The sequence below is a fragment of the Aspergillus sclerotioniger genome (assembly GCF_003184525.1).
Source record: "Aspergillus sclerotioniger CBS 115572 chromosome Unknown BO94scaffold_10, whole genome shotgun sequence".
In the NCBI taxonomy this organism is placed as follows: domain Eukaryota; kingdom Fungi; phylum Ascomycota; class Eurotiomycetes; order Eurotiales; family Aspergillaceae; genus Aspergillus; species Aspergillus sclerotioniger.
The window spans coordinates 889291-911953 of NW_020291000.1; the positions used below are offsets into that span (position 1 = coordinate 889291).

Sequence of the window (22663 nt, forward strand, 5' to 3'; positions counted from 1 at the left end):
TCCGTACTCCGTCGTGGTTGGGCTCAGGGGGGTCGGTTGGGTATGGCGGTGAGTGCACGATCTGAAACATGCAGGGAGGGGGGCACAAAGGATGAGAGGTCCGAGGATGGCACCAACCGGGGGCTAATGGAGGTATGCCAAATTGCCATTATTGCCGGGATGGATTGACAGGGTAGATGGATTAATCCAGGATGGCGTGTAAATCTATATGCGGTGGATGGGCATTCCCACATGGCTATCCGTGAGGAGGCCCGGATGGACTAGACGGAAATAGACCGTTATATTTATCCTATATTTATCCCGCAGCGGGGATACCGACTGATAGTAGGGTGTCGGATGTCAGTTCACTCCCAGCCGCTATATATATATCTCGACGGGTGCACTGGACACATCATGACTCAGGAATCGCTCTGGGATCGAATGATAGTGATGCACGGATCACTTTCAGCAATGTGATTGACAGTTTGGTTGTCTCTGCCTCGATGATTGATTGCCATTTCCGGAATAGGGAATAGGTCCTGGGGAGGGAGGGAATGTTATAATCGCGCCCGTTATAGTCCCCTGTCCACTGTCCATTGGGGATTCAGGGGAACAACCCGACCGTTCCATTCTGGCCGGTTATCTCGACGCGAGCATGTGAAGGCCTTCTCTTACCTAGGTCCATCCGTCAGACTGCAATCATTGGACCTGACTCGAAAAGGGGGAGGAACTATGGATGTACATCGCCTGATAAGGGACGACGCGATCCCAGCGAACGGTCAACAGACAAAGGTATTAGTCTCCACACGAAGCTAAGCAGCCTGTAGGTTAAGGCTGTTCGGATGAAATGGATGCGCCAGTGGCGAACTGCTTGCCGGGCCACGGCGCCTTCCTGGCCCGGCATCCCAAGCGAAGCGGAGCACTGGCTGACATGCATGTCGGTAGCCCCCGGTTGGAGGCATTGCTGGCCGTGACGGGCGCCTTGCATGCCACCACCGGACGTTAACCATGCGACAGCGGAGGATGCGAAGCTACTCAAGCTAAAGGCGTTAGTTCGGGGAGAGCGGGGAGGTCGAGTCATTCTCTTCACTTGGGCCTGTTTGGCCTGCTGGGGAATGACTAAGGGGCATGGGCCTCCCAGACCGCAACTTCCAAACACACAAAGTACCTGTCCCCGAATGAAGCCGTCAACAAACAACTGTCTGGAACAGTTGAGCTAGGATCCGGGCGGATAGCTCAAGGTTCGTAAAGTGAAACCGCCTCAAGCTTTGCGTAGCCTTTGGCCCAAGCCGCTGCCGCGCGGCGCGGAGGTCATCCAGGACAGGAAGGACCTGGCCTCAGGGTTACGGAGGATCAATGCTTATTTCTGGAGAGTTTGCGCTCGTTCCGGACGCGCTTCTATCTATCACCTGGGCTGATACGAGGCCCGTACGGAGTAAAGTGTAAACAAGAATCTCAATAATGATGATGGATGACGGAAGCGCCCGAATCCATCGCGCGCTCTAGCGTGAGCTGCCAAATCGTTCGCTGAGCAATATATTTAGCCTTGTTCGTATGGTTGCTATAACGTATCCTGATATACGTCCATGGCGAGAGTAAGACGTCGGAGCATGACAAATCGCCCTCGCGAGGAGAATTGGGTTCAGCACTCATCTGCCGTGCAACTGAGGGGTTAATGTGTCAGCCTCTCGCATCGGCAACATCTGATACACTCGTGTACAACCTTCTGCAACGGGGCCAGGCGGACAGCGTCCGAGATTTGTTATCTCGAAGATATGTTTCTCTTTTTTTCGTCAGTGCCGAGCGGCTAAGGCGCCGCCTAAGGCTGGCAATCCGGTCGCGGAACTAGCCCGAAGGGGAAACTGTCTTGGCCCCCGGTGACCAAAGTATAAACAAGCTTGGCTGATGATTGCTGATGATGGCTGAAACTGAAAGATGGGCAGATGGTGTGAAAATACCCTCTGCACAGATCTTGCTGCGAGTGAACTGGTCGATATCGCACTTAACATCGGAATTAACCATGGGTCAGCCCGACGCTTGGCCTCAATCGGACTGCCCGGCCGCAGCACGTAAGAATAATCCACGGGCAGCACGGAGAAGACGGTGTAGTTGGTTAGACTTGGACATCAGTCCTCCGGAGTACACGGTCACTTCCAGACGGATAACGTCCGAGCAGACCCTTTCGGGGCCAATGCACCCTAACCAGTCTCCTAGCCAGTAGCGACTCCTAAACGGCTAGGTAGACGACCTAGAACTTTAGTCTGTAATTAGCTCTGCTGACTATCTTGCAGTCTCCACGGCACTGGACTCAGGAGAGCAGGCAGGTGAATGGACTGGTCATAACGATGTGCTCGATCGACGCTGCATAGATCACATTGGCTATGCCGTACTGTTGGCCCATCGACCCCTGTCCGCGTAGGTTGCACGGAGTACAGGAGTAGCTTTGATCCTTCCTTGAGCTGTTTGCCCCCGAACGATCGTTTTCGTAATGAAAACGAGACCCCTTGCAAGATTGCCGGGGGGATGCAGTAAAGTATGGCATGGCATGGCATAGCATAGCATAGCATAGCAGGGCCTGACATGACCGGGCATGTGTACGGACGATATGGCTGGACGATAAGAGGCAGCAAAGCGATGCTGATAGAGCGCCACCGCCCTCGATCTCTGCGACCCCTAAACCCCCGCCAATACCGACAGGCTGGTGCTGGCCGCGCCTCCCGTCGGGAGAGGCCAGATGCGGTGGACCGTTGGGGTCCAGCGATTACGGTCGGTCGGTACGGACGAGGCCGTCCATCAACGCAGGTGCTACCCAAGGGGGCAGTAGCCTGCAACCCCGTCGCCATACCTTAGCGGTTCCTGAGACATCGTTGATAGGCTTGCTTACCAGCCAATCCACGGGTCGTCTCAGCCTGGGACCTGGGGGCCAATGACTGCCAGAGGACTGGCAGTTTGCCTTTCTGCAGCGGGTTGATTTTAAACCCGGCTGTTAGGTTGACACCGTCTCGGATGGCGGTGATTAAGGTTGACTTGGTGGATGACTGCGAGGATGACTGCGAGGATGGAGAATGGGGACGGTCGCGAGGCATCAGCATTAGCAGCAGCAGCAGTAGCAACATCAGCACTTGCAGTCAGCATCAAGCATTTCTATCCGCCCGATAAGAATATCACGGGACTACTCCATTCCTACGGAGTAGTTACAATGGTAGAAGTACTGAAGCAGAAGCAGCTGTGTCTACTACCTACCTACAAGACCAGATGCCTGAGTGGTCGGCTCCGGCGACTCAAGATGCAGGCGGACCAGCCAGGCAAGTCAGGTGGGGTACATTGGAGGGAAACAGACCACGCTAAGGCCCAGATAGGGATAGCGGGCTAACCCCGACGCCCGAGCCAGCCAGTGCCGACACACCACCAAGGCGCTAGTACCGTCTGTATGGCTGCTGTACGACCTCCAGCTGGGAGGTATCACGGGCCATCCACCAATGGCCCGACAGTGCGATATGGGCGTCCATGGGCCAGGATGGATGGATGGATGGGCCAAACTCGGGCGAGTCCAGTCCCTGCCTGTCGCTTGGTACTGCCTCCCCGGGAATTTGCAGACTGCAGGACTGCCAAACCCATCTCGTATTGGAAGTTGGGGGCCTCGGAGGAATGGGAGCGTCTGATTGGAATCTCGTCTTCAGCAATCGGGGGTCCCCCAGCAGAATCCCCCCAGCAGAACCAGTCAAACCAGGGTCCCAGGAACGACAGCTGACCTCGCCCATGGAATGGTGGGCGCGCACCAGGGACCGTTTGCCTTTGGCGGAGAATGGATTAGGACTGAGGACTTGGGAGGAGGGCCGGCACGCCATGTCCGTGCGAGCAGCAGAAGCCCCGGCCAGAGCAGTCGACGAAGCCGCGCGATGGATACGAGCCACTTCTGAGCCAGCTGGAGTACCTACACAGCACTGGATTGTCCATGGATGGGGGGATGAATGGATCAATGGAGATCGAATGTTCCATCGGTGGAGCTGCCCGTCGAGCTACTATTATGTACAAAGGAATTCTCCGGCATCATCAACTAACTGTTAGGTATCATCTATGCCCTGTGGTCTATCTAACAGTCAATCACTAATTATTGCCGATAATGCTTCTAATAATTATGATGCTTACCAGCGCAGAGGAACGCTCCTTTGGTCGCCCCGACCCGATCAGCCTCAGCTGTGCCCTCCACCGCCCGGCATCTGTCATGCATTCCTCGACGCAAGGAGCAACGATCGCTTGCCTGCCCCTTTTCTGGTCTCGGCCGTTGCTTCTTCTGATTTGTTCCTTCTGGTGGTCTGTTCGTGATTTGGTCCATCTTGTCCATCTTGTCCACTTTGTCCACCCTCGCTGGCTCGTCTGGCTCGGCTCCCCTGGACGGCTTAACCCTGGGTGGACGCAGTTCGATCCGTGTTAGTTTCGGTCGCAAAGAATTCTCCCGACCATCCCCATCCAGCGTCGATCTGGAGACCCTCTGATCCCTCCCCGGCGCAGAGGGCTAAGCTTATTCTGAACTCCACCAAACAGGGAAACAGCGGACAGCATTCCCTGCTGGGTCGGGGTGGCCGATCGTCCAGACGGGAGGCGCTCCACATGCCTATCTATACGGACTACCACTAACCGAAGTACTGGTACTGAATAGTCTGATCGCGACATTGTAGGTATACTGTGTACTGTCAGGAGTAGGGGGTTGTGCGGGCAGAAGTACATACGTACAATACAAAGTACACCATACAGAACCGTGAGAACTGCACAGTAAACGGTGGGCTGGAAGAACAATACGACGGAAGGACTAAGCCCAGAGAAGTAGGGGAAGTACTAACCGGTTTTCTGGCACCATTGATTCGGGCCCTTTTTGGGTCAAGGCCGCCTGCAGAGAGGGTCTGGCCGATTCCATTTGTCGTGGCCATCTTGCATCCCATCGGGCGGATTGGAATGGGCGGAGAACCATCGCATGATGATGGTTATCTCTGTATCCGTGGATCTCTGGATGGATGTTCTATGTAGATAATATGTACGAGGTAGTACGATGGGGGAGGGAGTACTCCGTAGATAAGTAGGTCTGTCGCCGACTAACCGAGAGTCGCCCCCCGACCGTGGTGGGCAGCGGCGATGGTGGAACGGGACCAGCTTGGACGCCTGGACGAGCCCTGTCAACCACGTTGTTGGTGATCAGGCGTCGAGGGACTCTGGGACTGGCTGGTCTTAGCGAGCCCGGCTAGGCTAGGATCCATTATGGATTCCACTAAGGAGGTCCTTTCCAGGGTGACCGCTAAGAGCTAAGGTTCAGTCAGGTAGGAAAGTTTGTTGCCAATGGTTCCTTTCAATCTTACCGGCGGAACGTCCTGGCCCTGTCCGGGGCTTGTCGGGGGGTCCTGAAGGAGGGGGGAGAGTTAATACGGCTGCAGAATAAAAGAAAAGCAAAGAAAAAACACTAAATGTGAAAAGAAAGTGGAAGTAAATAAATACATCCCAAAACGGACAAGCTGAAAACGAAAACGAAAATGAAAAAGAAAAAGAAAAAGAAAAGAAAAGAAAAGAAACACCGTCCGTCATTCATTCATTCATTCTGCTGAAAATTCGGTTGGGGGTTAGCCCCGATTAGGGAGGGCTCCACTCCCTCGAGTCTTGCTGGCTGAGTGGATGGATGGGGGTCGGCTGATGATATGATGGGAAGAGAGCAGATTATGATTATTATTATTCTGTTGCTGCTCTTGGGGGGAGGGGGGAGTTGATAATAAATATAAATAATAATCAAAATAAATAATACGAGTCGAGGATGGGTAATCCCCGGGTCTCCTTCACCTCCGTTCGCTCTCTTCCTCAATAATGCAATCAATCAATAATAAAAAGATAAATATAAATATAAATCCCAATCCTTATTCTGCCAGATGGTCCGGGTGGGTATGTTCTCCCTGGTATTTTTGTGAACTCAACCCCCGCGCTGGCCAGACCCGGCGCTGGACTGGTCTGGATACGTCTCCATTCCCGGCTTGTTTGGTCCTCCCCATTTTCCCCCATCAGTCCTTTATTATTCACTCCATCGACAATAATAATAAAAGATCTCCCTCCCTGACTTTCCCCCTCTTCTGACGAACTTCTTTTCTCCCGTCATCTTGCCCACCTACTTCAAGCCTCATCTCAGGACAGTTCCTTTTCTCGACTCAACTCAACTCAAGTCACCTCACCTCATCTCATCTCATCTCCAGTTCCACAGCCACCCACGCCTTTTTCCGATCACCACCACCACCACCACCATCACCATCACCAACACCAACACAAACAATACAATCATTACCGCCTGCCTGTTTCTTCCGTGACCACATTTTGAACCCTGCTCTCTCTCTCTCCGCAGCCACGCTATTCCCGTCCATGGTTCTCTAACTGCGATCCCGCCTCAGTTCCACTACGCCTTCACAATCAAGCTCGATCTGTTTGCCCGTGCATCGCGTGACAGCGCGTTGGTCTGCATGAAAGACCATGCGGTTGTCTTGATACCATTCTCATTGCGCATACCTCCTGTCGAGTCGCATCACCATACTTGTCGAGTCCAAGGATATGACAGCCGGTTAAACGCGCTGGTGGTACCTCGTTGAGCATCCCCACGGTCGATCTCCCAGGACCACCCTCGTTTCCGTCTCAGATCGCGGATCGCGATCCGATCGCCCCTCCTGGATCCTCCAGACATCGGCGGTGGCCTGTCTGGCAGTCGATACTGTACTTTCGCATCCGACTCCGTCGCCTTTCCTCCGGGACATCTCTCCTCCTCCCTCACCACGCCCTCGTCGTTGGTCGTGGGCGATTTCTTCCCCTCCAACTACTCGCGCGAGACATCCGCCAACCTGGCTGCCCTCGCGATCCCCCCGCCAGGCATGGGCCCGGCGCTCGAGGCGCTGACAGCCCCCCAGCCGTTGAATTCGCGTCGTCCAGCGGCCCCGACCCTGCCCAGCTTCGAGCTCCCGGTGCCCCCCTTCCATACCAGCGGCGCCATCAAGTACACCACCCACCATAGCAATCCTCCTCACATCAACCCGAGCGTCAGCAACCTTCTCACTCCGCCGGTGACCACCCAGTCCGGCGGCGACAGCATTCCCACCACCACGGCGCACTCGGCAATCACCACGGGCGTGTCGACCAACTCGGAGCTGGCCCCTTACTGGCCCGGCCAGAGCTCATATCAAAGTGCCTCCGGGGCGGCGACGGCAGCGCGTCAGTCGTGGAGCTCGGGTGTGCCTTATTCCAGTCGAGATACCTTTCCTCCGTCCGTGACTCCCCTGCATCGCAACCCGGCCACGTCAACGCCGGGTTCAGAGCACATGCCCCAGGCATACGAGATGAATCACCTGCCCCCATTTCAACAGCCAATCCCAGTTTCTGCCCCCGTCTCTTCTGGGGGGGGCCTGCAGCATCACTCGATCCCACACGCCATGATTTCAGTCCATCCACTGCCGAATCCCGCGCCGTCGCCCCATCCTTTGCCTTCGAACGACCCCTACATGGTCAAATCCTCGTCCGCACCGGCGTACGGAACGGCTCAGCAGGTAACCAACTCGCCAAGCGGATATTCTCCGTACGGACAGACGGGGCTCGGGATGCAGCAGCCCCCGGGCCGGGTGGCCTCGAATCCACACCCTTCGCACCATTTGAACTACCAGCGGGGTCCCTGGGCGTCCTATTCGCTCCCGGCGATGAACGGTCCAGTGTGGTCGAATGTGAACAACCCGAACGGTCCCTTGTCCATGACAGGGAACCAGCCAGCCGGGCTGCCGGGGCTGGCAGGGTATAACAGTGGGCACGCTGCCAATCTGCAGCAGATGCAGCAGCTGTATGGAGGGCACCCACCTCATCCGGGCCACGGCGGCCCGGGTCCAACCAACGACCGGCCCTTCAAGTGCGACCAGTGTCCGCAGAGCTTCAACCGCAACCATGATCTCAAACGACATAAGCGCATCCACCTGTCGGTGAAGCCGTTCCCATGCACGCACTGCGACAAGAGCTTCTCGCGCAAGGACGCGTTAAAGGTGAGTCCACTCGCTCTTTGGAATGTGACACAGCTAACGGTAGTAGCGACATATCCTTGTCAAGGGCTGTGGGAAGGACGGGTCGGATGGCGGCCTCTCCAAGTCGGCCGAGCACAGCTCGGTCAAGGAGGAGGATAGGAGTGATGAATCGAATGGCCACCATTAAGTTGGGTGGCCACGCATGTTTCGGAGTTGATGACGGTCCTTTGTATTTGATTGCCCAGCTTGACTCGGATCGAGTGTGTATTGATGTGATTTGTGTATCCCACTTCACGCGGCAGGGTCGGACCGGATTGTTTATTGTTACGGATGGCATCAGCGTCGGAAGCCTGTTTATTGTATACGTATGTAAGTAGAGGCGTTGGCCAGCGTGTATGGATTTGGACATTGATTGATTTATTTCTCTGAATTTTCATTGGCTGTGATTCAGATTGCGTTGGTGGCACGAGTGACCTGTGAAAGAAGGGCTGGAGCTGGAGATACTCCTATTCCGACCCCGTTTCTCCGACGCCACGCCAATCAACTTAAATACCCCTATTCCGGCTGGCACCGCCGATCCTTTGTCTGGCATCTTGCTATCCCGCATTCACGATGCATTCCTGGATTGCGCTTCTCGTGGCCGCCCTGACCACCGGCCAGTATATCAGCACCATTGACCCACTGCCCGTCAAATATGCGGTGGACGTCGACTTTTTCGCCAATACGTCGGACCTGTCGGATCTGACGGCGCCTAAGCTGCAAGCCATTAACGATACGGTCTTTGAATGGTGGTACTTTGACGCGGTCTCATCGTCCAACCCTAATGCCTCGGTGGTGCTCACCTTTTTCACCACGACTACCATAGCATTTCCCTTTGTGCCGCCCAACCCGTCGTCAGTGCTCCTGACCTATGTCTGGGCGACGCTGCCGAATGGCATCACCGTGGTGGACAAGGTGGTGCCTAGCGATGCTGCTGTGATGGGCGAGCAGGACCGGAGCTCGGGCATCTGGGAGAATACCGGGGGGTGGATGGGCCGGGCGACGGGGTATGAGGCGTGGATTGGATGGGAGGGATCGCGCGTGAGTGGGCGGATCCAACTTGATAGAGTGAGTCTGCCTAAGTTCTTGCTTTGGACTTGTGCAGTGTTAATGGACTAGCTCACGCCACCTTTGTCGCCTTGTTCGACGCCTAATGGGTTCAATCTGTCGCTGGAACTGGGGGCATATCTGGGATGGGTGGGACTGGTTCCTGATGCACATGCGGTCGTGGACTTGTTGGTCGATGGCCATCCGGTGCAGTTTACGGGCTATGGGTATCACGATAAGGTAGCCCCCTCTCTTACCCCTCTCTGTCTTATTCTTTCTTTCTTTCTCTCGCTCTGTGTGTGTGTATGATCTGACAAATCAGAACTGGGGAAGCCGACCCTTCCAGAGCATGGTGGCCACCTGGTCCTGGGGCCACGCACACGTTGGACCCTACTCGATCGTGTGGATGCAGTACACCCAGCCTGGGGTCAACTCGACCGTGCCAATTGCGAGCGCCTACGTGGCACGGGACGGACAGGTGGTACAGTCTGGGTGCGCGGCAGACATTGTCAGCATTCAGCAGCGCCACACCAAGACCAGCTACGGAGTGGAGGTGGTGATGTCGGGGGTGCATCTACAGGTGCAGGGAACCGTGCAGGTGGCCGGCGATGGAAAGCATTACTTCCGATGGAACGGGGGCGTGTCAGGGGAGATTCTGGGCGAGCGCGTGGAGGGAGGCGTTGCGGTGTTTGAGGCATTTGAGCTTGAATGAGCATGTAGTGTAGTGTAGTATGGCAGAATACATGCATGGTATGTCCATCCCCATGTCCTCACCACTACAACCCAGCCATCCACTCCTCCACCAATCCCTTATAATCCTCCATCCCATACGGCTCCAACCACCTCCTGACCCCCCACCCTTTCTTCCTACTACAATCCAATCCCAAATCCCCCAACAACAAATCCACATACGTCAACGCATCAAACACGAAATCGGGATTCCTCTTTCCAAACCCTCCGGGATACCGATGCACCCCGAACTGACTATGCAGAGCCGTCTCCCACACCATATCAACATCCACCTCCCCCTTCCCCTTCCCCGACACCATCTCCTTCAAATCCACCGGACATCTCTCCCCATTCCTCAACGCCATCCGATCCCCCAAATACGCCGCCACCCACAAAGCCTGCACCTGCGCCACCAACGCCGTATTAATCGTCATGGCGACGCCCAACACCGCCACAGACCGTTCCTTCGCCAACGCAGGGGGGATCATAAATCTGGCCAGACGGAATGGATGGCGAGCTGTAGCCGGTGCACCTTGACCAACCGGCACAACCTCCTCTCGTTTCGGCGCATCGCGTAGTTTCGGAAACCGGGCCAGAATCTCCTCATCCGCTCTCTCCACCATCACCCGCGGAATACAATCCTCCGCCCAGGGAAACCCCAACTCCTTATCAATCCCCACGGGACTGAACGTGATATTGGGAGTTACTTGCCATCCAGTCGCGCAAACCAACCCATCAGACTCAATCACCTCCCCTGACTCCTTCAACGTAATCCCCCCATCCCCACCCAGAGAATGAATCTCATCAACAACAACCCTAACCCTCCCACTCCTAACCAGCGCAAAAAAATCCCCCGGATAATTCAAGATACTGAGTCCACTCGCCACCCAAAACGGCCCAATCCACGGCCTTAATTTCCTCGTCTCAGCGTTCCCTTCATACCCATTTAACCCAACGACATCCTGTTCCAGAATTCCCCAGAACCCATCAACGATCTTCCGTCCTATCCAAGTCTTGTGCAAGAACCATCGGATAGGACTATACCCATCCGCGTCGCCCCAAATACACGGACTAAACCATGTGAGCAGACGAGTGGTGACTAATTTCTCGAGCCATCTTTTCAGAGGCGTCACGTAGGGCGGAGCCATCCAGCAGGGCCCGTGTCCTGAAGAACGGATTATCCATGTGACGGAGGCCCCGGAGGTGGTGGCGGCGTAGACGGCGTCCCAGGCGGATTTGGTGGCTCCGTAGATGGTCACTTTTCTATTGGGTTGGAAGAGGGTCTCTTGGTGGGAGGGGAGATCGTGGGTGTGGATGAGGGGGTTAGGGTAGGTTTTGTCGCCGGGGAGAGGGGGGAGGTAGGGGGTTGATGTTAACCCCGTAGCGAGAATCAGCTTGTCCCCCTTGATTTTCTGCGTCTTTTCGGGGGATGTAGAAGTAGATAGGGAGGTGGTCAGGATCCAACTCCCATCGATTTGATGATCCGCATTCAGGACAGTAGTATCCAACCGGATAAACTCCCCCAGGTGGAAATGTTCCACGAAGCGTTGTAAGTAGCTTTGAATGACTGTGCCGGGGATATGTTCCCCCGGTTGTACACCGTACGTGGCACTGTCCATGGGAAAATCGGAGAATTCGTACGTGCCAAGCATGTTATTGGATTTGAGGCCGTTGTAGAGACGGTGTTGGGCCCAGACGCCCCCGATGGTGGAGGAACTGTCTACTAGCAGGATGGTGGAGGTCGGGTGGATGTGGTGGTACGTGCGGAGGGCGGAGAGGCCGTGCCATCCTTTTTTTTTTTGGTTAGTTATTTTAGTTTTGTGTGTGTGGTGGATCGTATAGATGGTGGTGATAGGGGGGGAAGGTGGAGGGGCGGTACCTGCGCCAACGATAATCACGTCAAACGACTCCATGGCAGATGGCAGGTGATGAATCAACTCCCGTGCAGTCAGCAGCAGTAGCAGCAGAATTAACAATCAAGTAGATAAGTAGTAACAGAAACAGGATCGGCACCTCCATATAAGTAAGATAAATATAACACCCGCGGGCCACCGTTGGCAGTGTGCCGATCGCCACACCCCCCTTACATTCACCACGCTCACTCTAACTGGTCAATTCGTCTTTCCCGTGAGGGGAAAAAGGAAGAGTAATCCCGAGCCGTTAAATCCCTCCAATCTAACCTAGTGTCTAGTCACCAGTCACAAGCCCAGACGAGATTACTTCCACCGCCACTAGTTGTTAGGGTTACTCCACCCAGTGGAGAGCCGACCCGCGTCAATGTCACAAACTTCAGCCAAGTCAATTGACAGGTCGGTCGGTGTGCATTGTTCACTGAGCTTAATTGACTCGTCGAGAATTACTCCGAGGAATGCCCCAAAATTAAACATAGTAAATTGATACCCCGAAGCGAACCGAAACGAAGGATTTGTCATGTCCGACTTCCCCGCGATCGACCCAAATCTGAGTCGATGAGGTAGGTAGGTACTTCTGCATGGCGATCTGCATGGTCGCCAACCATGTCTTGCCTGGCATGGCATGGCATGGAATGGCCCGACCGCATGGAGCTGATGATGATCGTACTTCTGCAGACTGCAGTAGCTCGAACTATGGGTGAATTGGTTTGTCGGGAGCTCACGGACCCGAACCGATCACTTGGGCCTGTAGGTAATATGCGAGGGGAATTATTTAACTACTAGCTGTTCAGACCATGTTTGTAGATCGGTACTGATTTTCTCTTTCTTGTGCTGTGCTGTGTGGTATCATGGCTGATGACTTTGTTGTCGAGGCTTTCACCCTCCTGGCTATTGCCATCACGACGATTATTTTCCGGGTCGTGGCACGATGGGTCACGGCGGGGCCGAAGAATTTCATGCTGGATGATTATCTGATGCCGGTGGCGGGGGTATTACTCTTATTGTCTCTATTGTGTGTGTGTGTGTGTGATGTGTGCTGATTTATTAGGTGGTATATGGACTAGAAACAGGGGCCGCGTACTGTGTGAGTGCATGGTGGATGGGACTAGCGAATAACTCGATGAGTGATGCTGAACGAGCATCTCTATCGCCATCATCCCATGAATATCATCTTCGAGTGGGGGGATCCAAAACCCAAGTGCTCGGATGGTCATTATACACGACGTTGTTGTGGTTGATGAAGTCGTGCATGGCGGTGTTTTATTCCAGATTAACGTATCCCCCATCATCTCCCCCAATACAATCAACATAATACTAAGAGAAACAGAGCCGGCTTAATCAACATGCACATCCGCATCCGCATCGGCTACATCTTCATCGGAGTAACCTACCTCGCTGTCATCCTCAGTATCCTACTCGGCTGCCACCCCCTACACAAAAACTGGCAGATCTACCCCGACCCAGGCAATTACTGCCAACCAGCTGTCTCGCATATCGATGTATATGTGACGGTGGTGTTGAATGTCGTCACGGATTTGTATCTCATTTCGATTCCGTTTCCTGTAACCCCCTCCCCTTCCCCCTACCAATGCAAATGCAAATGCAAACACTATACTGATAATTATAGATCCTCTTCAAAGCCCGTCTCCCCTGGCGCGAAAAACTCGAACTCATCATTCTCTTCAGCGGAGGATTCTTCGTCATGGCGGCGGGGATTCTTCGGTGTGTGTTGATTGTTACGGTATCCCTCCCCATTTCTTACATCCAACCCTAAACCATTCATCTCCCACTAACTAACGACTCCATCTTGTATACAAAAAGGCCGGTCCCAACGGCGCCGCCCAAGCCGGCCGCTGGGCATGTCGCGAAACCTTCGTCGCCGTCATCATCGGCAACATACCCATGATCTATCCGCTGTGTCGGCGTCTTGCTCGTCGAGCGGGATTATATATCTCTACCAAGGGGGGTGCGAGTACCCAGAGTTATCCGTTATCTGAAGGAACGGGGGATTTGCATTCCACGGAGAATAGTAAGAGGCGGAAGAAGTTTCGACATCCGTTGTCGTTGCCGGATACGCAGTGGGGGACGGGGAGTGATGAGGTGGGGATGTTGGGGGTGGATGAATATGGAGGTGGATATGGGGAGGGGAGTGTGGATGGGAGGAGTGGAGGGAGTAGAGGGAGTGGAGTAGGTGGAGGGGGGATTAAAGTCGTGAGGGAGACGATTGTTACTCGGTGATTCTATACCCTTTTCACTTTTTTTTCGTTTGTTGGTTTGTTTATTTCTTTGTGATAGGTAGGGAGGGATGGATATACGGAGTACTGACTGGTAGCCCTAATTCGATCCAACAGTAACATGCTTATAGAGAATACCTCCTACCTACCTACCATACCCCCTCCCACACCCTTCCCCCCATACACACACACGAAGTAAAACATCTACTCAACCCTACTAACCTCCTTCCCCCCCTCCCCATCCTCCACAACAACCACCCTCTTCCTCAACGACGCCCTGACCGGATTCTTCTCCTGAAAAATAACCGTCAACTCCTCCAACGTGCGCTTACTCGTCTCCACAAACAAGAAATAAATCACCGCCACCTCCATCGTATCCCAGAATATAAACAGGAAGTAATACTTCCACCCGGCACCCGTAAACGCAATCCCCGTCACAAAAGTATTGTAAAACGAGGCGATGTTGACGAAGAACTACCCCACCATCACCACACATTAGCCCCATCATCATCATCATCATCAATGAGATAGACAAAAGAAAAAGAAAAAAGGGAGGTAAAGACATACATTATTCATCCCCATCCCCTTCGCCCGACTCTCATACCTTAAACACTCAACCGGATACATAGCCTGATTCGGCGTCCAACCAGCCGAATACACAAACCCGAAGATGAAAATCATCGCGATTTGGGCTCGCGCTGCGATTCCGCTTTTGGCGATGGGGGTGCCGTCAGGGCCATCGACGACATTCGTGGCGTTGAGAGCAGTGACGATCACGAAGAGAATCACCACGATGGTGGTGGATGTGAGGAGTTGGGTTCTGCGCCCGATTCGATCGGTGATTAGGGCTCCGAAGACGGCGCCCAGTAACGATACCACGTTTTGGAGTCCTTGCAGGAGAAGTTGCGTGTTGTTGCTGGTTATTCCTGCCCCGCGGAGCATTTGTGGGTAGTAGTAGCTTACGGGGCCGTTGCCGGACCATTGGCCGAATATTGCTATTTATCGTTCTTATTAGTATTTGATGGGGATATGGGGAGGGGGAATGTTGGGGGAAGAAGGGGGGGGGGGATACCCATAATAATCACCAACATGGACCGATACCTCACTTCGCGAGTATTAAACAACTCACGATAATCCCACCATCGCTTATCCGACCCCGTCTGGGAAATATCCTCGATCATTTGATGGTATTCCAGTTGGACGGTGGGGGAGTTTCGGTCGCCGTTGCCGTGATACTCCGCTAGGACTTTTAGGGCTGCGTCGTGTTTGTCGCGGGATATGAGCCAGCGGGGACTCTATACCGTCATACCACATCACCGTTAGCCCTAATTCTCTCATGTAAAGCCAAGTGGGTAACGAGAAGGGTATTGGGGAGGCTACCTCTGGAATAAAAGGACAAAACACCAACACCAACCCCGAAAACACCATCTGAAGCCAGATAGGAATCCGCCAACTCATTGTTCCCTCTAGCTGGCTGGTTCGCCATGGGATGAAGGTTCCGGGGATACCGCCGCCAAACCATAGCACGTTGTAGAGACCCGTCATGGCGCCGCGGTAGGCCGGGTGGGCGATCTCGGAGACGTAGGCGGGTCCGGCGGTGGCGGAGATGGCGACTCCGAATCCGAGGATGAATCGACCGCCCATGAAGCCGCCGAGATTGTGGCAGGTGGCTTGGATGATGGTGCCGACGATGATGAAGATGGCGCCGAGGGCCATTCCGACTCTTCGACCTGGAGGGGATTGTTAGTGTGGAAGGGGGGAGAAGGGGGTAGGATTGCAGGGGGGGATACCTTTGAAATCAGTAAACGGACCAGCACAAAACGAACCGACGATATTCCCGATAGTGTAAATGGCATAGACAATTCCCGTAGACGGGGTTCCCTCAGTCGGATCGAAACCAAAGTAATCGCGGTACTGGGCGTAGCTGTTGATGGAACCCATGAGGGATCCATCGTAGCCGTTGATGCAGGAGTTGAGGATGGCGACGCCGATGCAACCATACAACTATACCAACATGATCGGTTAGATTGATTCGAGTTTCGAATAGAAAGGGAGAGGGGAGGCACCTTGAACATGCTCTTACTCCATAGCGATGGTTTGTCGAACGTCACCACCGCCAAAGAAGTATTGGCCACTTCCTTGACGGGCTCATCGTTCTCCACGTGGATACTGGCGGCGGGTTTCTCGGCCATGGTGAGTTTGGATGGATGCTTGGAGGATCAGAGGGGTACGTACGGGACAGCAGCAATATATACTCTTCGCTGGGCAAGGCGGATGCAACGGTAATATAGCCGGGGGATGTGATAGGATCGGCTGATGCAGCAAGGGTGTTGCCCCGTATCCAAACGGGATTAGAGAATCCGGGGTATGGCAAAAGTCGGGGTGGTTGGTGGGCTGACACACTAACCAAAGCTTTAGCTAGGTTTCCCTCGTAGCTAATTAAAAATAAGGAGAGTCCGGAGTAAGGACAGAAGCTAAGCTGCCACGGAGCACGGCCCGAATTGCCGTGGAATCAGGCAGGATCCGGGGTAATCTAACCATCAACCCTAAGCGAAGCGCATATGACCCATACGATGAATCCAACCACTGCTGCTGCTGCTGCTGCTGGCTGCTGCTCCTATATGTCGCGAGTTATTTCTCCACCGCCACATGGACTGGACCCTCTGGCTCTCGGGTGGGCTCACCGATGCTCGGGCATCCACTGCATCCACTGCAGCCCAACCGCACAGACCGTCGGGGGCAGCCAGTGGCAGCTAAACAGTGGCCAGTCGCCAGTCTAGGCTGCTGCAGGGTCGAGCCTAGGCAGGTCGGATGTGTTCAGTCTCCACGTGCACTCCACATGTCTGTCTGTCTCCAAGTCTTATTTCTCCTATTATACACATACACATACACACCTACCTACACCACTAGTTACACACACACAGCCAGAAAGAAAGAAACAAATCAACCCATCACCCCCCTCTCCTCAGGACTAACATACAAACTCAACGTATAATACCTCCCCTCAATAATCTCACTCTCCCCCTCCCCACACAACCCACCCCCCAGAACCATCCTCGCACCCCCCCGAAACGGTCTGGCCACCCACATCATCCTCCCCTCTCGATCCGCCCCCGTCCACGCCGTCTCCGTACACGACATACTACTCCCATACAGCAACGGGTTGAACCCATTACACACCGCCTCGGGGATATGCAGCACGTTGTCTAGCGTTAGTGTGTGCGTATCGAACGGGTTCTCGAGATTCCGCACCACGGGAATCTGCACGCTCCCGATCCCGGCCACTTGGAGCTCTTCGGTCGGATTGAAGATGTTGTTTTTTAGGCGCAGGGTGATGGGCCGGTAGGTGGTGAAATGGGCCCGGTCGCGCGCGTAGTGCACATTGCCTTGCACAATCATCCAGTCGTGGCAGAGGCGTTGCGAGGAGGGGAGGGATGGGGCGCAGGTGCGTTTGCGGGCGATGGGCGAGGTGGGCGGGCTGAGGGGGCGGGTGGTCATCTTGTTTGTAGAGTTAGGAGTGGTGGGTGTGGTGGTGGTGATGAGGGTGCTGTAGTCTGTGTGGTGAGCTGGGGGTGTTAGTGAGAGTGGCAGTGGTAGTGGTGAGGGGGGGGGGGATTACTGGTTAATTGGGTTTGTAGTAGCTGGGTGAGGTTGATTGGTGGTAGGAGTGTAGAAAGAATGCGGATGAGAGATGGCAATAGAAATCCAGAGTGTGCTGAGCAGAAGAAGTCGAGGCTGATCCAGACTTGACGCCCGGATGCGGAAGTCGGGCAGTATGTCGGGGCGGTCGGTGGCTGGTCACCGCCTACGCTAGCTGACATTGGTTAGCGGAATTGGATATTACTACTAGCAGTTAGTGTGGAATAGGCGAAGGGTAATGGTTTATCCGCAGCCTATATCGTAGACCATTATTGGCTGGTATTCTTAGCTACAGATTCAGTCATCTGGATCAATCCAGACAGCTACAAGTGGCTCCATATTAACAGGATAGTGCAATCCAATCATCAGCAGTGCTACACATAATAGCCCAATGACAGATTCAACGCCGTACACTGCTCCGTCTCATCAAACGGCGCCTGATATGGTGGCCACTGGAACCGTCTCAGACTGTAATCCCCCTGCTTCAACGGACGCCATGCACCACTCTCCTGCACCACCTGACTGGCATTCACATACCCTCGTGCCTTGAGCAAGGCCAGGTCCGGCGTCGGGTTCCCAGTGCGAATAAAGCTGGCCCATGAGTCAAGCACATACTGTTCAAACGGCAGTTCATACTCATCGCGGAACGGCTGGTCCAACCGTCGCAGGTTGCCAAACATATAGTAAAGATCCCCTGAATGACATTTCCAGTACTCTAACGAGGGATCGCCGTGAGGATACTCCGCCGTCGGAGGTGCGTAGCAGACCCGTCCATTAGGGCTTTGCGACGCGAGTTCGTACGACCGGTTGAATTCGTAAAAGTATACCTCGGGGAAGATGTCATTCGTGACGCCCGCATACCCCGTCGCTTCATCGATGCATCGGAACATGCTGTCTGTTGCTACCCGGGCAGACGTGTTGAACACGTCTAGTGTGGTATTGGGACCGGTGGCCAGTGGAAACAGACCGGTTGAAAGAACAGATGAGGGTAGGTCATTCTCTGTCAGAAAAGCGCTGATGTTCTCACCTGCGCTGGGATAGTCAATAAATTGGGCGCCGTCGTCGCGCATGATGCCCATCATCACAGGCACATGGGGGACTTCTGTGGATCGGCTGAGGTCCAGCCCAGGACTGGTCAGATATGTTCCATCAACGACAAGGTACCGCGCCGTGGTATTCAGAGCGGTGATGGCGCTGGCAGTGAAGTTTCTGAGACAGTCGACTGGGGATGATGCGACCGTGCAACTGGTCTCCTCTAGGATGGAGTTGCCCGCTATTTGCATCTCTTCCTCGATAGTATAGTACTGGGAATAAGTGGTGCCATAAGCAAGCCCACCAAGATTGCTCTGCATGATCGCACTGGCAAACTTTCCTTTGGCCTTGGGGGAGGCAAGCATAGCGCGTACTGAGGCTGCCCCGGCGGATTGACCAAAGATGGTGATGCGGTCTGGATTGCCTCCAAAAACCTCGACGTTCTGACGCACCCAATCGAGGGCGGCGATCTGGTCGGCGAGCCCAAAGTTCCCATTGGTTTTGCCATCATTCAAAGCGAGGAAGCCCTGTGTACCAAGCCGGTAGCTGATTCCTATCACGACAACATCACCCCTGGACGCCAGATTGCCGCCATCATAGTAGGCATCGTTAGGGCTACCCCCGGTAAAGGCGCCCCCGTGGATCCAAAATGCCACCGGCCTCAACTTATTCTTTTCGGTAGGCAGACTGGGCAGATATGGCGTCCAGATATTCAGGATCAGACAATTCTCTTCATTGCCATGTATGTCCCGGTGACAGTTCGAGCCATATTCCAACACAGATATATTTCCACCACTTCCGGTATATGCCACTGGATACGTCCAACGTTTCTGTTCCGTAGCGAAGCGAATCCCGATGAAGCGAAACGTGACATGGTCTCGGAAGCTATCTTGGTCAGCGAAATCTTCACCAGGAGGGGACGTCTTACCCTGTCAAGTACTCATTATTGGCATGAACTGTCACTTGGTATGGGCTGCTCGTATTCTGGTAGGTCTCTGTCGAGTAAGGGGCGTTCTGTGTGCAGAGGACTGGAAACCGATGGGTAGCATCTGCTGTCGCAATGGTCCCATTGAGACTGATCGTCCTGGCAGTGTTGTTTGTCGGGGATATCCAGAAACTCCGCTGCCTATCATAGTCGCCTCTGTACAGAAGATACTCCAAATCAGCTTTAATGTCAGCTGGCGTCGATGGCGGCCTGCCCCAAAGCGACTCCCCGAGGGCTTCACAGGCGTGGATTCCTTCCTGCAAAGTCTTGTCCTCCAGAAGAATCACGCCGGAATTCGCCAGCGGGCTTTCAGCCTCTAAGCAGACATGTCAATGCCATATTCTGCCTGAGTATCACATCGCCTCATACCTAACAAATCATTATGCAGTAGGATTTCGACATCAGACCCAAGAGATGCAGGCCCCACGGCCAGAGTCGAGGCCGAAAAAAGCAGGGGATGAAAAAAACGCATTCTGACCACCCATTCCCTGCTTGGTGACCTGCATCTCGCCCTATTCTTATGTGACCAGCGGTGGACAAAACCGCACCGGTGAGCGTGCCTTGCTGAGCAGGGTCTGTATGGTATTGGTGGATTGGAATTTTGCGTGGTTGGACAGACAATTTCCCCGCACTTGGTAGCCGGTTTTGTGATTGACTCGGTTGATCAACAGCCCGAGGTGGCCTGTAACAGAGGTTGGGTGAGAAGATTGAAGTAGGGATAACTAAAATACCAATTGCTTGAGTGAGCCAAATGTGGAAATGCAGGCGACAAGTAAGCTTCACATGTAACCATTGCCACTGGCACGAACGGGTGCTCGGAAGTCAAATCCACATCAAGCTTTATATATTCGGCCTGGTCCAGTAGGACGCGTGATTGTATAAAGCAGAGAGCCACACTGAGATGAACGCGAAGATGAAGAAATCGCTCCAAAGATATGCCGGTCCTACACATTCCTGCAAGGCATCGAAATATCATCTATTACTCCCCAGAGAATCTCCAGACGGCGTAAGTGGCTCACTGTCAACCATTTGATATAATCGACACTGATGACCATGAAAAAGAGTAGAGAGGAATTCTAGACGGTATCACTGGAGTTCCTAGTCGCAAGACTGCTTCCAGTGATGATTGAGATGCCCTTAGACTCGCTACGTGCCAGTCCACTACGTTATCACCGTCTGTGGAAGTTTCCGTAGCTGACTCGGGTAGCCCTATCTCTGGGATATCCCCGCGTGAAAAGGTATCTTATTGTAGGAGATCCTCCAATGAGTCTCTTGCAATATGAAACCCCGAGCCTTCTTGTTCTTGAGTGAATGCCACGCTTGCCCCGTCATCAGCTTGGTCTAGAGGACTTGCACGGGAGGATGGTTGATTCTCGGGCATGGAGTCAACTGAACTGATCTATTAAGCAGTCTTTCAAAATAGATTATTGCGGTATAGTGAAATGGAGATTACAACTCAGCCTCAGCTAGACGCTACATTGGATGATGGTGCAACGTCATCTCTCGACTTATTCGGCGGGCGAATATACATCTGTGCACTCTCCATGAGGGGACCAGGCTCATGCATACCGAAGCAAAGTATATCTCAGCATAATATTAGGCCTCGATATTCTGGAAGACATACTGTTGTTGGAACGAATAATCCCAACAGACGGAAATACGTCGAGTCACTGCCTTCGACATGTTCCCATATTCCCCAGTTTGTCATCTGATTTTCTACTTTTTCTTGGAATCATCATCCCCATGGCAACTGCTCGGTTATGTGCACAATCTTTTGACCGTGAGTTGATGCCCAGATCTATCTTTTGCCATTGCAGGCCAAATATAACCATCAATTCACAGAATCGGCTTAACACTGTTTCAGTGCTTTCATAAAACAATGCCGCTCAAAATGGGCCATCACTACCCCAACCCACGAAGCCATCCCTCGCCACCCACCCGCACTCCGTCCGGAACCTCTTCCCCTGATCTACTATAGCTGGAGACGCTTCACGCAAGATGATCACACGGCGCATGAAGACCCTCGCCGCAGTAATACTGAGGGAAGGCGAAGACTTGATCTTCGGGACGCGAACGTGTGCATCAAAGAGAGGAGGTATTTCGGGGCAGATAATAAAGATGACACCGTTGGGTGCGGTGTGTTTGGAGAATACGGTGCATTTTGTGAGACGGCAATTGTGGCATTTCCACCTGTCCTGGGATTCAACGTGAGCCGGGGGGCTGAAAGGGTTGAGATGGAGGGTGAGATTAAGGGAATGTAATCTGAGGAAGTTGGTGGAGGTGGTGGGAGGGTTTAAGAGGTAGAGAGTTGGTAGTTGCGCCATAGAACTTTGGGAAGGGTTTATATCCTGAGAGTGCTTGAGGCTTCAAGTTCACATTGTCCGTTACTGCCAAGGCACATCTTTGGCTTCCAGTCAAGATATAAGTGAGGAAGAGTACATTTGAAAACAATACCAACCCATGATAAAGATCTCCAGAAGATCCATTGCGAAGGAGACAAGGATAGGAAAGAATTGTGACAAAACGCATTACTCTTCATACAACCCCATTGGTAGTGGCCGTCAATGTTAACCAGTCCTCCAATATCTTCACAATCCTCTCACTACCCGCAGCCTTCGCCCTTGAAAGTACAGTTTCTCCCTCAACATCCCCTGAAAGCACATCAACCCTTCCTGTTTCAAGTAGCTGCCGAACTACATCGTCATGACCGTTCATGGTGGCTTGGAACAACGGAGTCCATCCGACATTGTCCTTGGAATTAGAATCAACTCTTCCTGCACACAATAAATGACTGACAATATCTGCATGGCCTGCATATGCAGCATATGCAAGTGGCGTCATCCCCCTTGGTCCTTTCATGTCAGGGTCGACATTTGCCATTGACAGTAATTGTCTGGCAATGGCCGTGTGGCCTCTAGAGGCAGCGTAGGCAAGCGGTGTCATTCCTTGTGGGTCCTTCACATCAGGGTCACCCTTTCCTGTGGCTAGGATCCTATCGAGGATATCTGTATAACCACATGACGCGGCAAAAAGGCATACTGCTTCTGA

The 22663-nt window shown here is 53.5% G+C and overlaps 11 protein-coding genes across 11 annotated transcripts; 4 read left to right on the plus strand and 7 right to left on the minus strand.

The window, feature by feature from the left end:
- Positions 1-409: 409 nt before the first annotated feature.
- Positions 410-1119, minus strand: BO94DRAFT_534070 (uncharacterized protein). Its single transcript, XM_025611453.1, has one exon. It carries the CDS (start codon positions 1058-1060, stop codon positions 710-712), a length of 351 nt encoding a protein of 116 aa, XP_025468945.1. The 5' UTR covers positions 1061-1119; the 3' UTR covers positions 410-709.
- A 998-nt stretch (positions 1120-2117) lies between these two features.
- BO94DRAFT_30703 (uncharacterized protein) lies at positions 2118-3173 on the minus strand. The gene has a single exon (XM_025606797.1). It carries the CDS (start codon positions 2820-2822, stop codon positions 2247-2249), a length of 576 nt encoding a protein of 191 aa, XP_025468946.1. The 5' UTR covers positions 2823-3173; the 3' UTR covers positions 2118-2246.
- Positions 3174-4021: 848 nt separating this feature from the next.
- BO94DRAFT_534073 (uncharacterized protein) lies at positions 4022-4774 on the plus strand. Its single transcript, XM_025611454.1, has one exon. It carries the CDS (start codon positions 4057-4059, stop codon positions 4303-4305), a length of 249 nt encoding a protein of 82 aa, XP_025468947.1. The 5' UTR covers positions 4022-4056; the 3' UTR covers positions 4306-4774.
- On the minus strand, positions 4229-5009 carry BO94DRAFT_30721 (uncharacterized protein). Its single transcript, XM_025606798.1, has 2 exons — positions 4714-5009; positions 4229-4663 (listed from the first exon to the last, which is right to left on the minus strand). The coding sequence occupies exons 1-2, from the start codon at positions 4917-4919 to the stop codon at positions 4411-4413; spliced, it is 459 nt and encodes a 152-aa protein (XP_025468948.1). The 5' UTR covers positions 4920-5009; the 3' UTR covers positions 4229-4410.
- A 1458-nt stretch (positions 5010-6467) lies between these two features.
- On the plus strand, positions 6468-8184 carry BO94DRAFT_555683 (putative C2H2 finger domain protein; the record flags this gene model as incomplete). The annotated part of the gene is made up of 3 exons (XM_025613818.1): positions 6468-6565; positions 6641-8018; positions 8065-8184. 3 exons carry the CDS (start codon positions 6468-6470, stop codon positions 8182-8184), a joined length of 1596 nt encoding a protein of 531 aa, XP_025468949.1.
- Positions 8185-8609: 425 nt separating this feature from the next.
- On the plus strand, positions 8610-9795 carry BO94DRAFT_545299 (uncharacterized protein; the record flags this gene model as incomplete). The annotated part of the gene is made up of 3 exons (XM_025613229.1): positions 8610-9077; positions 9156-9323; positions 9406-9795. 3 exons carry the CDS (start codon positions 8610-8612, stop codon positions 9793-9795), a joined length of 1026 nt encoding a protein of 341 aa, XP_025468950.1.
- Positions 9775-11774, minus strand: BO94DRAFT_514493 (flavin-binding monooxygenase-like protein). Its single transcript, XM_025609888.1, has 2 exons — positions 11692-11774; positions 9775-11601 (listed from the first exon to the last, which is right to left on the minus strand). The coding sequence occupies exons 1-2, from the start codon at positions 11723-11725 to the stop codon at positions 9860-9862; spliced, it is 1776 nt and encodes a 591-aa protein (XP_025468951.1). The 5' UTR covers positions 11726-11774; the 3' UTR covers positions 9775-9859.
- A 787-nt stretch (positions 11775-12561) lies between these two features.
- BO94DRAFT_593458 (uncharacterized protein) lies at positions 12562-13963 on the plus strand (the record flags this gene model as incomplete). Its single annotated transcript, XM_025616183.1, has 5 exons — positions 12562-12714; positions 12774-13000; positions 13053-13287; positions 13353-13466; positions 13547-13963. Exons 1-5 carry the CDS (start codon positions 12574-12576, stop codon positions 13961-13963), a joined length of 1134 nt encoding a protein of 377 aa, XP_025468952.1. The 5' UTR covers positions 12562-12573.
- Positions 13964-14163: 200 nt separating this feature from the next.
- On the minus strand, positions 14164-16187 carry BO94DRAFT_623328 (putative MFS lactose permease; the record flags this gene model as incomplete). Its single annotated transcript, XM_025617143.1, has 6 exons — positions 16026-16187; positions 15750-15963; positions 15340-15689; positions 15032-15254; positions 14527-14954; positions 14164-14433 (listed from the first exon to the last, which is right to left on the minus strand). The coding sequence occupies exons 1-6, from the start codon at positions 16149-16151 to the stop codon at positions 14164-14166; spliced, it is 1611 nt and encodes a 536-aa protein (XP_025468953.1). The 5' UTR covers positions 16152-16187.
- Positions 16188-16631: 444 nt separating this feature from the next.
- On the minus strand, positions 16632-17643 carry BO94DRAFT_31007 (uncharacterized protein). The gene has a single exon (XM_025606816.1). The coding sequence runs from the start codon at positions 17455-17457 to the stop codon at positions 16903-16905; it is 555 nt and encodes a 184-aa protein (XP_025468954.1). The 5' UTR covers positions 17458-17643; the 3' UTR covers positions 16632-16902.
- A 329-nt stretch (positions 17644-17972) lies between these two features.
- On the minus strand, positions 17973-20087 carry BO94DRAFT_514501 (cholinesterase; the record flags this gene model as incomplete). The annotated part of the gene is made up of 3 exons (XM_025609889.1): positions 17973-19515; positions 19559-19931; positions 19985-20087. 3 exons carry the CDS (start codon positions 20085-20087, stop codon positions 17973-17975), a joined length of 2019 nt encoding a protein of 672 aa, XP_025468955.1.
- Between the last annotated feature and the right edge of the window lie 2576 nt (positions 20088-22663).